A 14,426-nucleotide genomic window follows, 5' to 3' on the forward strand; every position below is an offset into this window, starting at 1 on the left:
TGTTTCTTTTGTGAATATCAAACCTTAGTGCTATAAGTGAGCACTGTAAATAAACAGCTTATGGGCTAGAGGGAGAGTGGAAAGAACCAAGTATTACAAAGGTAAGGAAACCTCATTCTCACAGGTATATAAGAGGAACACATGCTCTACTTTTCTCTCAGGTAATGAGAGCATCGTTTTAAGGTGGCATTAATGGTAGTTTTTATTAAAGTGATGGGATTGCTCCTCAATTATGAAAGGTAGGTATTTCTAATTTGGAAATTGATCCTAAAGAATGGAGAAAGTTCTTTAGTAGTATTGATTTAATAATTGTCACTTGGAAGTGCAGTACATTATTTTTTCCTAGATGCTATTTTGAATTAAGTCTTTAATCTAGTTGAGGTTCATTTATGTGTATGATACAAGGGTGTACTTTCTTTTCCATGTTGATTCTCAGTTTTTCCTAGTACTGTTTGTTGATGAGTCTCATCCTTTACATTAAGAGTTTAGTATAGGGAAGTTTTGAAGGTAGAAGTTCTCTTAATAAGATTTTCTTTGGCCACTTTGGGTGATAGGCTGATATTAAATCTAAATAACATACGTCCAGTAGTTAACCCTTTTAAAAAAAATCCATGTTCAGGACCATTACAGAGGGTACACTTTGTGTTAGGGGGGTGTGAAATGGATATATAAAATTTATTGAGGAAGAAGCATCAAAGAATTCTTGTGCTGGGAACACTTACTTCACACTTACTTCTGCCTCAGCTTCTTGGTGTCCATTTCAAATCTTTTCCTGGTTAGGTCCCTGCTCTGATGTATTTTTTTTGTTTTTTTTTTTTTAAGGTCCAGACAAATTGGAGTTTTGTTGTACTATGTTTGGGTGTTTTCTTTTAGTTTGGTATATTGAAAACTTAGTAAATTTCAACTTTATTTTTCTATAATGGTAATCTTTACCATTTTTCCAGTGTAATTGTGATTTTTCACAGTGCTTTCATTTTGACCTGTCAAGAAGCTCCTAATATTTTGGCACAAGATACTAAATTAAGAGGTAAAATTATGCCCATTTTGAAAGCAAGCGATTATGAAGGTTCTTAAAGTAAAGGCTACGGTTAAGCTTTTGACTGTTCATGTAGAAATAAGCAATAGTAGATTAGAAATTCAGTTGAGCACGGGATGAGGGGAAGAAAAATACCTTGATGGTTTTACTTTAGGTTTTGATTTAATGTGGAAAGGTAAGCATATGCTCCATTAATGTCTTTATAACACAAGGTATAAAGGACACTCTTTGGTTTCTTACACTCATTGACTGTGTTTTGTTTTCCAAGCAGATGCTGTGTATGACTTGCCTTGTTCCGGTGAAGACGGATCACTAGAACTTGCCGAGGGACACTCTGGGCCATGTAATGGACACTGCAGGTTCCCTTTTTCATCCAGAGCCTTTTTGAGTTTCAAGTTTGACCATAATGCTATAATGAAGATCTTGGACCTTTAATAGCAACAGATGTATTGCAGAAGTCACAAGATCAGAATCCTGTTGCATTTGAGTGGGTGTCTCCTCAAGCCTTACCTTTCTCAGGTGTTTCAAAGAAATGCAGGGAGGCATTGTTTCTGAAGAGATTTTCTGTGCAGAAGAGAAAGTAGAAAGAAACACAAGTTTGCACTGTAAATGCAGTTAAACCTTTTATACAGATTTACCTTTTCAGTGTTTGGAACCAAGGTTTAAGTTGCTTCTTTTCTTTAGAGGGCATTTATTCTGTGTGACTGTGCGTATTATTTTGTATTCTGGTCAAGAAAATAGTGTTTTGAGTCATCAGCTAGTAGCCGAATGAGTGGAATTGCATCATCTCCCCATTTAGTGATTGCAATTATAGTTTATCTACATTGGAATTTTAAAAAGAAACTTTAGACACCAAGTTAGCGAGCATCAAAGCTGACAAGACTGTCAAGATTTCAGGTCATCTGTTGTGGTGCCATTTTGCTCATTTTTCTTCTTCTAATCACTGAGACTACAGCACCTGCTCTGCTTGGAGTTGTATTGAGAGGATTCATTTAGAGCCAGCATCTGCAATGTAATATTCATGTGTAAAATGAACTCTTAGCACTTCAGAAGGACAAAGTTTGCAGCCTGGAGAGGAATCAAGTTGGTGGGGAGTTGGAGCTCTAATTTTGAGTTGTGCCTCATGGCAGAGAGTTGAGTGCTGGAGCAGGGAGCATAGAGGTCTAGACTTTGGGTCATGTGTTTACCATCCTGCCTCCAACCCTTTAGTATTATACAATAATTTTGGTCATGTGAAATTTTCGTACATATTCCAGTTGTGTAAATATGTATGGAAAACTGACATTGCCTCTCAGTGTTGATCTGTGGAAACTGGTGTTAAATTAGGTTCCAGTTTGCAGTAGTAGCAATGTGACATGCTTTTATTGGCATCCTGAAATCCCTGGATTATGGTGTCAGAAAGGTAGTGCTGTGCAGTTTAACCAAGTGCAAATAAAGCATTTCACTAGGAGAGGATCAGGCTCTAAGCGTAACATACTTAACTCATGCCTAGGAATGTATTTTGTTCCTTCAGGATTCTTAAGTTCAAATAAGGAAGGCAGTGCCCATTTTAAGAAGTATTTCACCTATAATTGAGGACAATCACTGGAGCTTTAAGGAGGCAATACTGTTTTGGCTGCATCTGACCTCATTGGAGCTATTTCTTAGAGGTGGGGATAGAGGAATGTTTGAGTATATGTGTACATCTGCTTATGTCATGTGGATTTTCAAAGTCTTTTTTTTTTTTTTAAACAAGTGATAATCCACAAAGTATATCTCTGCTTATAAATGTTACTATAGAAATCTTTATTCTGTATAGGTAGCCTATTTAATAGGGGATCTACTTAACTCCATGGGACTTTTAAAAAAAGAGCTATTTTAAGGAATTTACTTGGTATTACTGCTTTGCTTTAGCTTTTAAATACCTTGATTTTAAAGGAGAAATTCTATTTATTAATGAAAGTGTCATTTGGTGCTAAGCAGAAGAATCCACAGTTACAGCTGGGTGTTTAGAATTAGTTTATCCAGCATCCTTTTTTTTTTTTTTTAATGTGACTGATTTGTGAATCCTTCTGTGATCTTTGCTTTTTGATGCATTATATGATTGCATTTGGAAGCCCTTACTGTTCTTTTCAGAAATACAGCTGCTTGCTCAGGTCTCCTTGAGCCATATTTATAGTTGGTCCCAGCATTCCAGATTTCTCTTAAATGGTTAAGGGAGTAAAAACTTACTGTGCCAGGCAGATGAATCATTTTCACTCACTGTCATCTGGAAACCATTTAATTTTTAGTGTGTGTTTGTTCATTTTTTTCTTTTTAAACAAGTACTTTGGTCAGTCTTTCTGGTGCCTATGGAGGTAGATTTTTCCAGCTCTCACTACTTAAGCAAAAGAGATTAGGGTTAGTTACAAGAAGGTATGACCTCTATTGTAGTTGAGATTTTGAACAAACAAATTATCTTTTTAATTACAACAGTTATTGCTGTTGTGCTGCTTCATTTAATGCACTGTGGAACAAAACAAAGGTGTGGATGGGATGTGATTATAATGTGAGGCTTTTAGCATTCAACAAGTTGAGGTTAAAAACATGAAAGGTGAGTTAAAATTTGTTTGTATGATGTGACTTAACTATGCAGAAAATGTTTAATTCGAATGTACCTGTTTTGTGTACTTCTGTTGTGTAACATCTCTCAGTGTTCAGGTTATCGAGAGAGAAGCCATGCTTTACTGCAGGACTAGATTGCTCCTTTGAAATACTCGAGCATGGTTTGAGGAAATCTGATGATAAAGAAGTATGCTGATATGCAATAATATACTTCCATTGCTGCATTTTTAAGAAGCTATATGAGAACAGTAGTTGTGTTGTCTTCATTTTGTTTTATGTGTTTGAGAGGTAGGTCTTAGAATTCACTTTTAAATGTTTTTATGTTCCAACCATGTGTGTTCCAAGGTGCAGTGCACTGTGAATCTTTTTTTTTTTTTTAATTTTTTAGGTGCTTTTATGTATAACTTTAATGATTCATAGGATATTAAATGAATTGTTTTTTGTACTTAACCATTGTAGTCCAAAAGATATGGGTACAGTTTACATGCTTTTCATAAGTTTTTTTGTTAAGAAATAGCAAATGAATGAGTATAGAATTTCAAATAGTGATGCCCTCCTGAAACATGACCATTTGGAGAGGTCTGACAACCTAGTAAATCTCTGTTAGCTTGGGTGAAATTTGGTTAACCATGTTGGAAAATTTAAGTTCTATTTTTGTAGTAATATATAAAGAACAAGTCTCCCAGTACTGTCAAAAGGAATTGTGGTCACTACTTGGTGTTTTGAGCTTTGAATATCATTGTTTTTGTATTAAATATTAATTAGTAAATACAGATAATGAAGATATATAACATTAATTTTATGCTATAGATTGGGTTGTACTTTTTCTTTTGAAGGCATTAATAATTTGTGGGTAATGTCAAAAAGAACTCAAATCTAAGTGAATGACATACTTTCACTATAGGAATTAAATTTAAATTCCTTTATGAAACAGCATACTGTGTTTTCTAGAAAAGTTAAGGTTTGAGTGCCTGTGTACATTAAAATCATTTAATTATCAATTCCCTTAATTATCCTCTCCCCCCCCAATATCTAGTTGAATAGTACGAAAGCAAAAATCAATTAAAAATTAGCCTTTTTGCCAAGTTGTTTTTCTTGGCTTTTTATCTTTATCCCAGTGCACCTCCCTGCTCATAGATTTTGTTTTGATGTCTGTTATGTCTTTATATTCTCTGAAGCAGTATTTTCTTTATGTATTAATCATAGTTACAGTCATTAACACTCCTTCATGGTTTTGGCTTAGATAATTTTCTAGCCTTTGGGAAGGGGTTCGTATGTATTATTGTAAGTTTAAATTGATGTTAAGTAAAGCAAACCATTATTTTGTCTGACTATATCCTTTAACTTTATGTACCTGACTCTAGGTAAACAATGTTAGTAAAACAATAGTTTGTTAAACCTTATTCCTGAAAGCCTTGTAAAGCCTAGGTAGTTTCTAATTTTTTTTTGTCCTGAGACTGTAAAGTACATTTGTATAGTTGCCAAAAATTCTAAAAATGAGTTTATGATGAGCCTTCTGAGCATCTTTTTTCTTCTTAGACTTGAATTACTCTTGAAGCCTGTGCTCCTGTGTCAGAGGTGGTGGATTGGAAATGGGCTTTGTCCCATACGTTCAAAGTAGACTTCTGCATTGCAGCTTCAAACTGCAGTGTAAGATAAATTATTACAGAACAAAAGTGCACTGAGAAGAGAACATAGCTATAGTTGCTGGGCAAAAAGTATAAGGAGATTTTGGAAGATACTTGAGCACTACAGGATGTACCAGGTTAGAAATGTGATCATTGCCTAGCCTAAGCATAGTCTAATGTGTGTGTGTGTGTATATCTATATCCATTGCCAAGCATTTTCTAGCCTTGAATAAAGTTATTTTTTTTTTCTTAGTATGATTGCCAAGCAATCCAGTGAATCTAAAGTAATTTTTCTCACTTTAAAGGCCAGTGTTTTGGAGTCTGATCCTTCCTAGGCTGATTCTGCAGAGTTCCAGCCACTCTGAAGTCACTAGTTTCTTACAGGAAGATAATCCAGACAGAGTACACACAACTTCAGTTAACTATGTGTGGTAGCTATACATTTGTCTTGAATGGTGATTCATTTCTTACCAGCTTGTTTCCTTGTGACAAACAATATTTATTATTGAAATAGAAGTGTATAGCTAGGGAAAAGTAAAGCCAACTCTGATGTATAGGAGTACACTTGAAGGGTTGGCTTCCACCATCTGAGTAGTTCAGACTTTAACATAAAGTACAAAGACATATACAGGAAAAAAATCTATGATACAGTACAGGGGTCATGTCTTGAGAAGTGTTCCCAGTGAAATTTCTAATCTGGGGCCCCAGATTGATAATATCACCAGTAAAGAGGTTCCATTTATTCTGGGTCTTCCGTGATGTATGGTAGCTTTTTGCAAGCACAAAGTAAAAGGAATTAACCTGCACAAGGTGCTATGTTAGCTGAGTAGTGTTGGTCGGGGTGCTCTGGGGACGGCTCCTGGATGCAAAAGCAATTTCAGGATGTGCGTGTGTGACTTCGTCTCCTCTTTGTGGGTGTTAGTTCTCTAGTCCAGTAGAACATTAACACCTTGGAAATAAATTTTGCTGCACAGAGTTGGGTGGAATTGGTTTTTTTCTTTGTTTGTTTTGATTTTTGCTTACTGGCCAGTCTGTTGAGTGACATTTTTTAAGACTTTTTGTTTAATTCTTTTTGTTGCTGCAACTCTGGCCAAGAAGCAGCCATGAAGTTGCTGTCTTTGTCTTTGTTTCTTTCTTGATTTGACCTTCTGTGAAATAATCTTTTTGTTTGTGATACATCCCTGTGTCAAGTTTGCCACTGTTAGAATTTGTAAGTAGTCATTATATTTTTCTTTCTGGAGAAAGTGACTTCACTTTGACCCCTAGGCCGCAAGCAGATGGGAGGGCTGTGAATACCTGTGCTTTTTTCAGTCTCAATGAATGTTGTTGTCTGGTGTCAGAACAAAAAGAAAATTGTGGCTCTAGGATGAAATGGCAGAATTTGCTGGTCCTCTATTGTCTTTTAGAGGTCTTTGGGTAGCATTCTTAGGATAGTGGACTTTTTGAGGTAGCTTTGAATCAGTAGAATCCAAGGTTCTAAAACAATCTATAGCCACAAATTGTGATGAAGCATTTGTGGTACAACTTTGCATTGTTTATCATCTCTCAAGCTTTAAAAAGTTGGCATATACTTTTGTGATATTACGGAATAAACGATAGGTGACAGCAAATGAAAACAAACTAAAGTTTCTCAACTGAGTGAAATTTTGAGAGGTAATACCTATTTCCGGGCAGTTGGCTGATTAGATGTGTTAGTGCTTTTGGAATGTATGAGTAGCAGCAAACCTGCATTCTTCATGCACTGTATGTGTGGCATGCACTGATAGCAAAGCACAGGGAATGGACACTACTGTCCTGCAGCACTGCTGTCTCCGTGGTTCATTTCAGGGTTGTGTTTGGATGTTGCACAAGGCACTATTTAATGTCAAATGCAGGTGTCCAAAGAAATGGGCCTTTTACTTTTTGTTATAAATTAGGATAGGAGACAGCTAACCTAACTTTCACTTTATAAGTATTACAAACTTTTTTTCAGTAATAAGTAAGGAGGGACAATAAAACCATGAACTATTTTATTTTGCTTTATGTATGTTTTCTTAAAATTATATTTGAAGTTTGCTTATTATTTTAAAACCTTACTACTTTTTAGAAATCATCTTTGATAAGTATTGACTCATCCTAAATCTACTCAGATTTAATTTAACCCTTGGCTTTAATGAAACTTTGAAACAATCTTATTTTAGAATGATTAACCAAATGTTAGCTAACTTAAGTGAAGTATCTTTTAAGCAAGATTGTCTTTCATCTAGCCAAAATAGAATATTACAGTTTAGTTTGGTTGGCAAAGGGAAGAAGAATTGCTTTTTTTTAATACTGCACTTATTTCCAAAACAAGATTCATAGTGGCTTTTTATATTATGCTAGATGTCCATGGAATATAGGCAGTCTTAAAGCATTCTTCTGGGGAATAAGTTTTAATCTGAAAAAGCAAAGAAAAATGTAGTGTGTCATGGTAAGCAAGTTACTTTGATTTGGGACTATAAAAGCTGGTAGACAAAAATTGATGAAATAGTCTCACTATCTGATACTCAGTGAGAAAACTGGATAACCACATGCGAGAACTAAATCTGTAAACTTTATTTCTTCAGCAGTCATTTGCCTTATGTGAAATGATTTAACTTTTTTTTTTGCTGATTGTAGCAGTGTTTTATTACTTTACCTTGTAGTGCATTTTAGTGTTTAGAGAAGGAAGGATTGTAAGTAAACCTGTAAGTGATTCTGTCTATGATAGTAATGAAGTTCTTGCTGGGGTCTTTTGGTCAGAATTTAGGATAAGTTGAAAAGTAACCCAAAAATACCTGTTGGGTTCATTGTTGTAGTTACAAAGAATCAAAACCTTTAGAGCAGATCTGTCATTTCTGGATTATATTGTGGTTCGACAACGGTTTTGTCTTTTTCCCTCCATGCTAATAAAAAAATAAGGATTTTCACTTACTAAGTGTAACTTGTCATAAATAAATGCTTTCCAGCCACTCATGCTTGTGAATTGGAATTTGAGTGTTTGCCAGGAGCATTGCACTTCCAAAGATGTGGAGACTCAGCTCTACTCTCCACTGACAAATAAACCAAGCTTCTAACTTTTTGAAAGCTTTTTGATGTAAACACCAATTTAGAAACTGAAAACCTCTTACCTTGAAAAATATAATTATGGTGATTGTAGGTTGCTCAAATACTGGCTTTCTGTAAAAACATTGCTGTGTTATATTCTGAGTATTTGTGATGCAACACTAATAAAACTGGCTGCTTGGGCAGTTTTAGTTACTAATTTAACCTTGTTTCTGAGTTACTGATATTTTGGTTGTTATTCATTGGACCCAGGAAATGTGCTGAATACGAAACAAGTTACATTTAATTTATACAACAGGAAGAACTAATAAGTAGAGTGTCTCTGCAAAAATGAAATGGAGAACTGTCAAGCAGTATCGTGGAGGGCTTGAGATATGAACTAGAGACTAAATTCAGCAATTCACAAATTTGAGCTTTCCAGTAGAATGCTTGATTGTCCTTCAATGTCAGGGAAGGACATACGTTCTTTCATAGATGTCATCTATATGAGGCGAAGGCATTTTGCTCTTATTATTAAAGTTCCTTTACCATAGTGGAAAAAAATTGGCATTTTGGACATTTCTCTGATAGACATGTTGCAAGGCTGCTTGTCATTGTACTTCCAGTTCTTTGTTATATTCCCTATCTCATTAGTCTCTAATAAGGCAGTAATCCTTTAGGAGGTAGCTTCTCATTTATGCCAAAGAAAAATTGGTAAATGAGGGTTTCTTTGGCTGTTGGTGGCTTGCTATAGTATAGTCTTAATTCTAGCTCCTGTTTTGATGACAGCTCTCAATTTCATGCAAGCACCTTGGGCTTGAGATGTTCACAGATGACAGTTTACAGAAGGACAGCCTTACTTTTTAATTTAAACAAACTAACACGGAATTAGAAATATTTATTCAGAATATAAGAATGTTTGTAAAATATTATAAATGTCTCTGTATAAATAAATGGAGTTTTTAAAAAACAATCCTATATCAAGTAACACAAAGTAGCTATTTTACAGCAGCTAAAACTAAAGGCATCTGGAAACATTTAAAGCATACAAGTGAAGAATCAAAAAATTACAAGGTATAGTACAGTGTTAAGTAGCAACATTAAAATATTAAGACTTGGAATACAGACAGCAGAACAGTACTGACAGATGCACTCAGTCACATGTGCTTTGTAATGGGCGGTGCGTTCAAGCAGGGTTTCTCATCAGGTGGCATAAAGATAAGTTTCATGCGAAGTGAGCGAGTCCTGACAGGTGCCTAAGAACTGACTGGAAACAGTAAAGTGAACACGCTTCACGATCTTTGCTTTACGTTTGAGCAAAGGTAGATGATGGGGGCTCTCATTTACCTGGCAGCCCTGACATGAGCACTATTCAGTATGCTAGGAGTTCTACAGACAGAACATTTTCTTACATGGAATTGATTTGGGGAAAGTGCAAAAGTGTATAGTAGAACTGTTTAAGCAGGGCATTCATGTGAATGTGGGGGAATTCTGTATTTAACTTGCCCTGTCCTGCTGAGCTGATAGCTCAGGTGATGTGAGGATAAGTGGCTTTGGGAAGATAGTACTGCTAGCCAGGGATGCTGCTATGCAACAGCAGTTGTCATTTTGGTACTGATTTTTTTTGTTTGTTTTGTACACATGCAAAATCTTCCATAGTGATTTTTAATTCAGAATAACTTACCCAAAAGTGTAGTGCTTGTCTGTGTATGAAATTTCCCTCTACACAGTATTAGCACAAACAAGATTATGCAAGTGGCTGTCACTCAGCTTTTGTGTCCTTTGACATTTGTTTAGATTTCGTAGTTGCTGATTGCTCAGTGATGCTGTGGTGATAGTAGTCGGCAGTGATAATCTGGTTCCAATTCTAAAGTTAGTTTGTGGCAGCAAAGAAAGGTCTCTTAGTGAATAATGAAAAAGTAACTTGAAGTGTGTGAAACAGGTACTTCAGAAGACCACAGGTTTCAATTATAGGTAAACTTTAAGAACGTCTTTTTTTTTTTTTTTGGAGCAAGCATTATTAGTCTTGTCTAGATAGGTTGTTCCATTGGATGAATGAAAAAATCTTTTCTCCCTAAGTTTTACATACTGTTCTACAAAGCTGTTATGTATTGCAGAAAAAATGTTACTTATACTCTTATACCCCCTCCCCCTGCGCCAAAAAGAAAAAAAAAAAAAATCAGAAGTCTCTCTGGTTCCAAACACTTTATAACCATATTTCTATTTGCTGTACCTAGAAGTAAAGCTGTAAATTTAGCAGGCATAATATTTTCACTTAAAACAGTTCATAAAATGAGTGGGATGTACTCTGAATTAGGCATTATCAAATCATCCAGAGCTTAATGGAGGAAAATACATCTTCAGATGTCAATAATAAAAGTCGGGGTGAGGTTTTTTTTGTTTTGTTTTTTTGTAGTCTTGATGTCTTTCTCATCAGTTCATTTAAAACATGAGCACAATACCCTCAACTCTTAGGTAATTGACAGAATTCAAAAATAATTGCAGTATAAATTTTATGGTTCATGGGAAACCTCTTTAGAAGGAAATAAGCAGCTCTGGGGCATTTTTTAAATTTAAGGTAGTGTAGGAACTGATTAATAGTTTCACATTATCTGTAGAGTGGTAATCCTTACTACCCTGATCCTACCAGTTTTTAGGGAAAAAGCCTTAGGCTCTAACTTAGACTGCTATTCTGGAATAGAGTAACAAGGTTTTAATTTAGAGTTCTTAGAGATCTCTATAAAATATTGTTGCGGGCTCAGAAGAAGATTTACTAAAAAGGACATGCATCTGGAGAATTAAGCAGTTTGGTTAAAAAAAAAAATTAAGTGCCAGTTAAACCTAACATTCCAGTTTCAGGCAGCATGTTAACTTCAGAATCTTGACAGCAGTAGATGAGAGTGAATATAAGACAGGCAATGATAAGACATGTAGTGTACATCTGGACCTAGAGCATCGGAGGCAGGGACACCGAGATTAATCTCAACTGTCTGAGCTCACAAGTTCAGAAAGGAATGTTTCTCAATGCCCACAAGTTCAGGGCAGCTTTGGCAGCTAATACACAGGGGTTGGGCAAAGTATCAGGTCTAGCTGGGAGGCTTCACACATCAGTAGCAGGTCACCATGCAACAGAAGTCTCTTTTACCTGTGATTTCTGTCATGCTAGTTGATTTTGTTTGCCTCAACTCTATAGGAGGTACACTCCAAGGGAATTATGAATTTGGTCCTTCTGCACTCATCTCTCCAATGAGCCAGACAGAGAGGGAAACTGTCTAAAAGGGGCAACCACTGAAGGAACAGGCAAAAACAACATGAAAAGGTTTTAAACCTCTTTTGATTAAAATCAAAATCATTTACCCCTCAATGGAGATGTTAACATAAACCAGCCCCTATTTAGAGAAAAATTCATGTAGAAGCCAGGTTTTGCAAAAAGGACAATTTTCTAGGCACCTGCAATCATTCTGTGCAGTTCACTAGCTCCCACAATTAGCATAACCAAGCACCTGCTACTTCACCTTCAATCAAAATTGTTTCTTAAGGAGTATTTGAAAATTATAAGGAAATCAACTATTATATAGCTTCTTTATTCTACATATTTATCAGTGTGACACTTCTGCCTGGCAAATAGCTTTCACCTACTCATCACATACTTTGAAGTATAAACTCAGATTAAGGCCAGGTAGGATGAATACTGCTGGAGCCCATGACAGAAGAGTTCAGGCCTGGCCTTTCTGGAGGAACATCAGGGCTAAGTGTGTATTCTCTGAATTTACCTGAAGCAAGAGTGGAGGCAGAGGTCAGCAGATAGGATGTTATTCCTGCTTGGGCCACATTTTTTCACTGTTGATAGATAGGAAAACTGTCCATTTTGATGCCTGTTCAATCACAAGAGAAAGCCATACACATTCCAGATTTGCTCAAGGGAGGATATTTCCCAAGGCAAGCTGGAAAAAAATGATGAAAACTGATTTCACCTACTAGGCCTTTTTTATGTGACAAATGCAACTTTTTCCAAGGAGTGAAAAATTGATTTTAAAAAATTTAAAGAAACTAACTTTGACTAAGTGAGGGATAGAAACAGTAACCAAAGCACCCAAAGGCTTCTCCTTCCAGATGCATACCAATTTTTTGTAATGAGCAGCTTTACTACTGATCTAAGAGAGAAGGGTTGTTGCTTTCAGGGTAGAACCATCTGTCCTAGGCAAAAGCTTGAATGCCCTTTCCTGTTGCTCAGGCTCTGAGGAACTGGTATCCTTATCTCTGACAATACTCCATAGCTCATGGGCAGGAAGATTGTGCTGTGATCTGGTTATGAGCACAGAAACTTCTTTTTTTTTTTTTTGGTGGTTTGAACTCAGGGCCTCACTCCACCAGCCCCCAAAACTTCAGTTTATAGTTAACTGTGGCATTTGAACCCATTTCTCACAAGGGACTTGGGTGGTGCCTTGGGGGCTACAAAAAAAAGCAAGTGGTGCTTTAATTTTCTCACTGTAGAACTGAAAAATCAAAAAGGCTATGATGAAAAGGAATTTAAGGAGATGAAGACCTGTCTGAAAGAATTCAGGTAATTAGGTCTTGCCCTGTCAGCATTTTGCCTGAAATAGAACTTTTTAATAAAAGTACCATATGCTAGTCATCACCATGTATCTGAGAAGGAAAAAAAGCAGAAGCTTGAAAGCAGGGGCCACTGGACTGGGGGTTCAAATAACACCTTCATTAGTAGAAACTGTTCTTGCAAAACAGTGATAAGGCACAGCCTCTTGCCCTTAAAGAGATAGAGACAAGCCCAGAGCTACAAACAGACTTGTGTGGATGAGTTGTGATTCATCAGAACAGCAATGGTGGAGTTGCCCCGAGGCTTGGGGGAAGAGCTAATACTGTTTCTTGGCTCTGGAAGAAACTGTGATAAAATTCTAGTTCCACTATATGTGTCAAACGGATTCTCGGCTCTTTTAAGTCTTGGCTACTAATAAGGGTCTGCTGGGAGAGAAAAAAAAAAAAAAAATCCCAGAGTGACAGTGGTGCTCCCTTCTAGCCCTGCCTCCAAAATGAAAGTGGAGGATTTTTTTTTTTTTAAAGTATAGAATGGTCCAGGCACAGCCTTGGTGTTGCTCTTCTTGTAACTTCAGTATGTCTGGAACTTTTAAGTGACACCTGTGTACCATCATCCTGGAGTCTGACAAGCACCTCCGTGGGACAGCCTGTATCTCAGAGTTGGTAACGTGGGTCCTGACAATCAAAAGCCTTGTTGTAGTAAGCAGATCAGCAGTCCTGATGCTGAATACACACTTAGACTCCTGTGTGGGGGAGGAGGAGAGAAGAGCAACTAGGGGTGGCAAGAGATAAGCCCTGTGTACAAAAAGGAGAAGACCCAGAAATCTTCAAAAAAAGATTTTTGGTGCCTGGGATCCCATGGATATACAGGAAAGGTGGGAGAGTAAGAAAGTTGAGTGGTGGAAGCAGAAGCAAAACACTTCTGAGCTAAGAGCCTACATCTAGGCTCTTTCCGTGGGCCCAGGAGAAGAGGAGCAGGATCCTGCATGCATAGTCCATGTGGGCAGGGTCTGTGACCCTCTACTGTCCACAGGTGCGGACCTACCTGCCACCCTTCCCTTTTCTCTTCCTCCTCCCAACAGGTACTCTGTCCTTGGAGCCCTTGTCTCCTGTGTTTTCCACTGTGAGCTTTGAAACTGCTAGAGTTAAACCCAGAGGGTCAGAACTTTGATGCCTGAGTGCCAATTAAAGTGAAGTTTCATTGGTGTGCGGCCTGGAGTTCTCCTCCTCCAGCAGAGCTATTCTTTGCTTGAGCATCCTCACTTGGGTCTCATGTCTCTCCACCATGGCCATCATCTGAGACTCCAACTTCTTCAGCTTGTTTTGATGTTTCTTCTTTGCTTTCTCATAGGCAGCTACCAGGTTGCTGTGTGGGAACAGAGGGAAATGAAAGTGAGGATCTTATAAAATAGGGTGAGACACTTATGTCCTGTCCACTGGTGGGTGGCTGGGTCTCATGAGCTCTGTCCTGCACAGAGAGCAGTCATCCAGCCTTTTCTAAAGGATTTGAAAAGCAAGTGTTTGGAAGAAGCACAGCACTAGAATGTCAAGTAGTGGAACCCTAGCCAACCAGCAACCCAAAC

At 37.2% G+C, this 14,426-nt stretch overlaps 2 protein-coding genes across 12 annotated transcripts in view; one reads left to right on the forward strand and one right to left on the reverse strand.

The window, feature by feature from the left end:
• The window catches only part of Dcp2 (decapping mRNA 2), a 41,767-nt gene extending 37,339 nt beyond the window's left edge, over nt 1-4,428 (forward strand). For all 4 annotated transcript variants that reach the window (XM_074058880.1, XM_074058879.1, XM_020166033.2 and 1 more), the window contains one exon: nt 1,308-4,428. In XM_074058880.1, the coding sequence (XP_073914981.1) occupies nt 1,308-1,471 (164 nt within the window). In that variant the 3' untranslated portion in view covers nt 1,472-4,428. The remainder of the gene's footprint in view (nt 1-1,307) is intronic.
• Nucleotides 3,956-14,426, reverse strand: part of Mcc (MCC regulator of WNT signaling pathway) — a 437,017-nt gene continuing 426,546 nt past the window's right edge. For all 8 annotated transcript variants that reach the window (XM_074058872.1, XM_074058874.1, XM_074058871.1 and 5 more), the window contains one exon: nt 3,956-14,209. In XM_074058872.1, coding sequence (XP_073914973.1) covers nt 14,029-14,209 — 181 coding nt within the window. In that variant the 3' untranslated portion in view covers nt 3,956-14,028. The remainder of the gene's footprint in view (nt 14,210-14,426) is intronic.

This window comes from Castor canadensis, chromosome 16, assembly GCF_047511655.1.
Source record: "Castor canadensis chromosome 16, mCasCan1.hap1v2, whole genome shotgun sequence".
Lineage (NCBI taxonomy): Eukaryota > Metazoa > Chordata > Mammalia > Rodentia > Castoridae > Castor > Castor canadensis.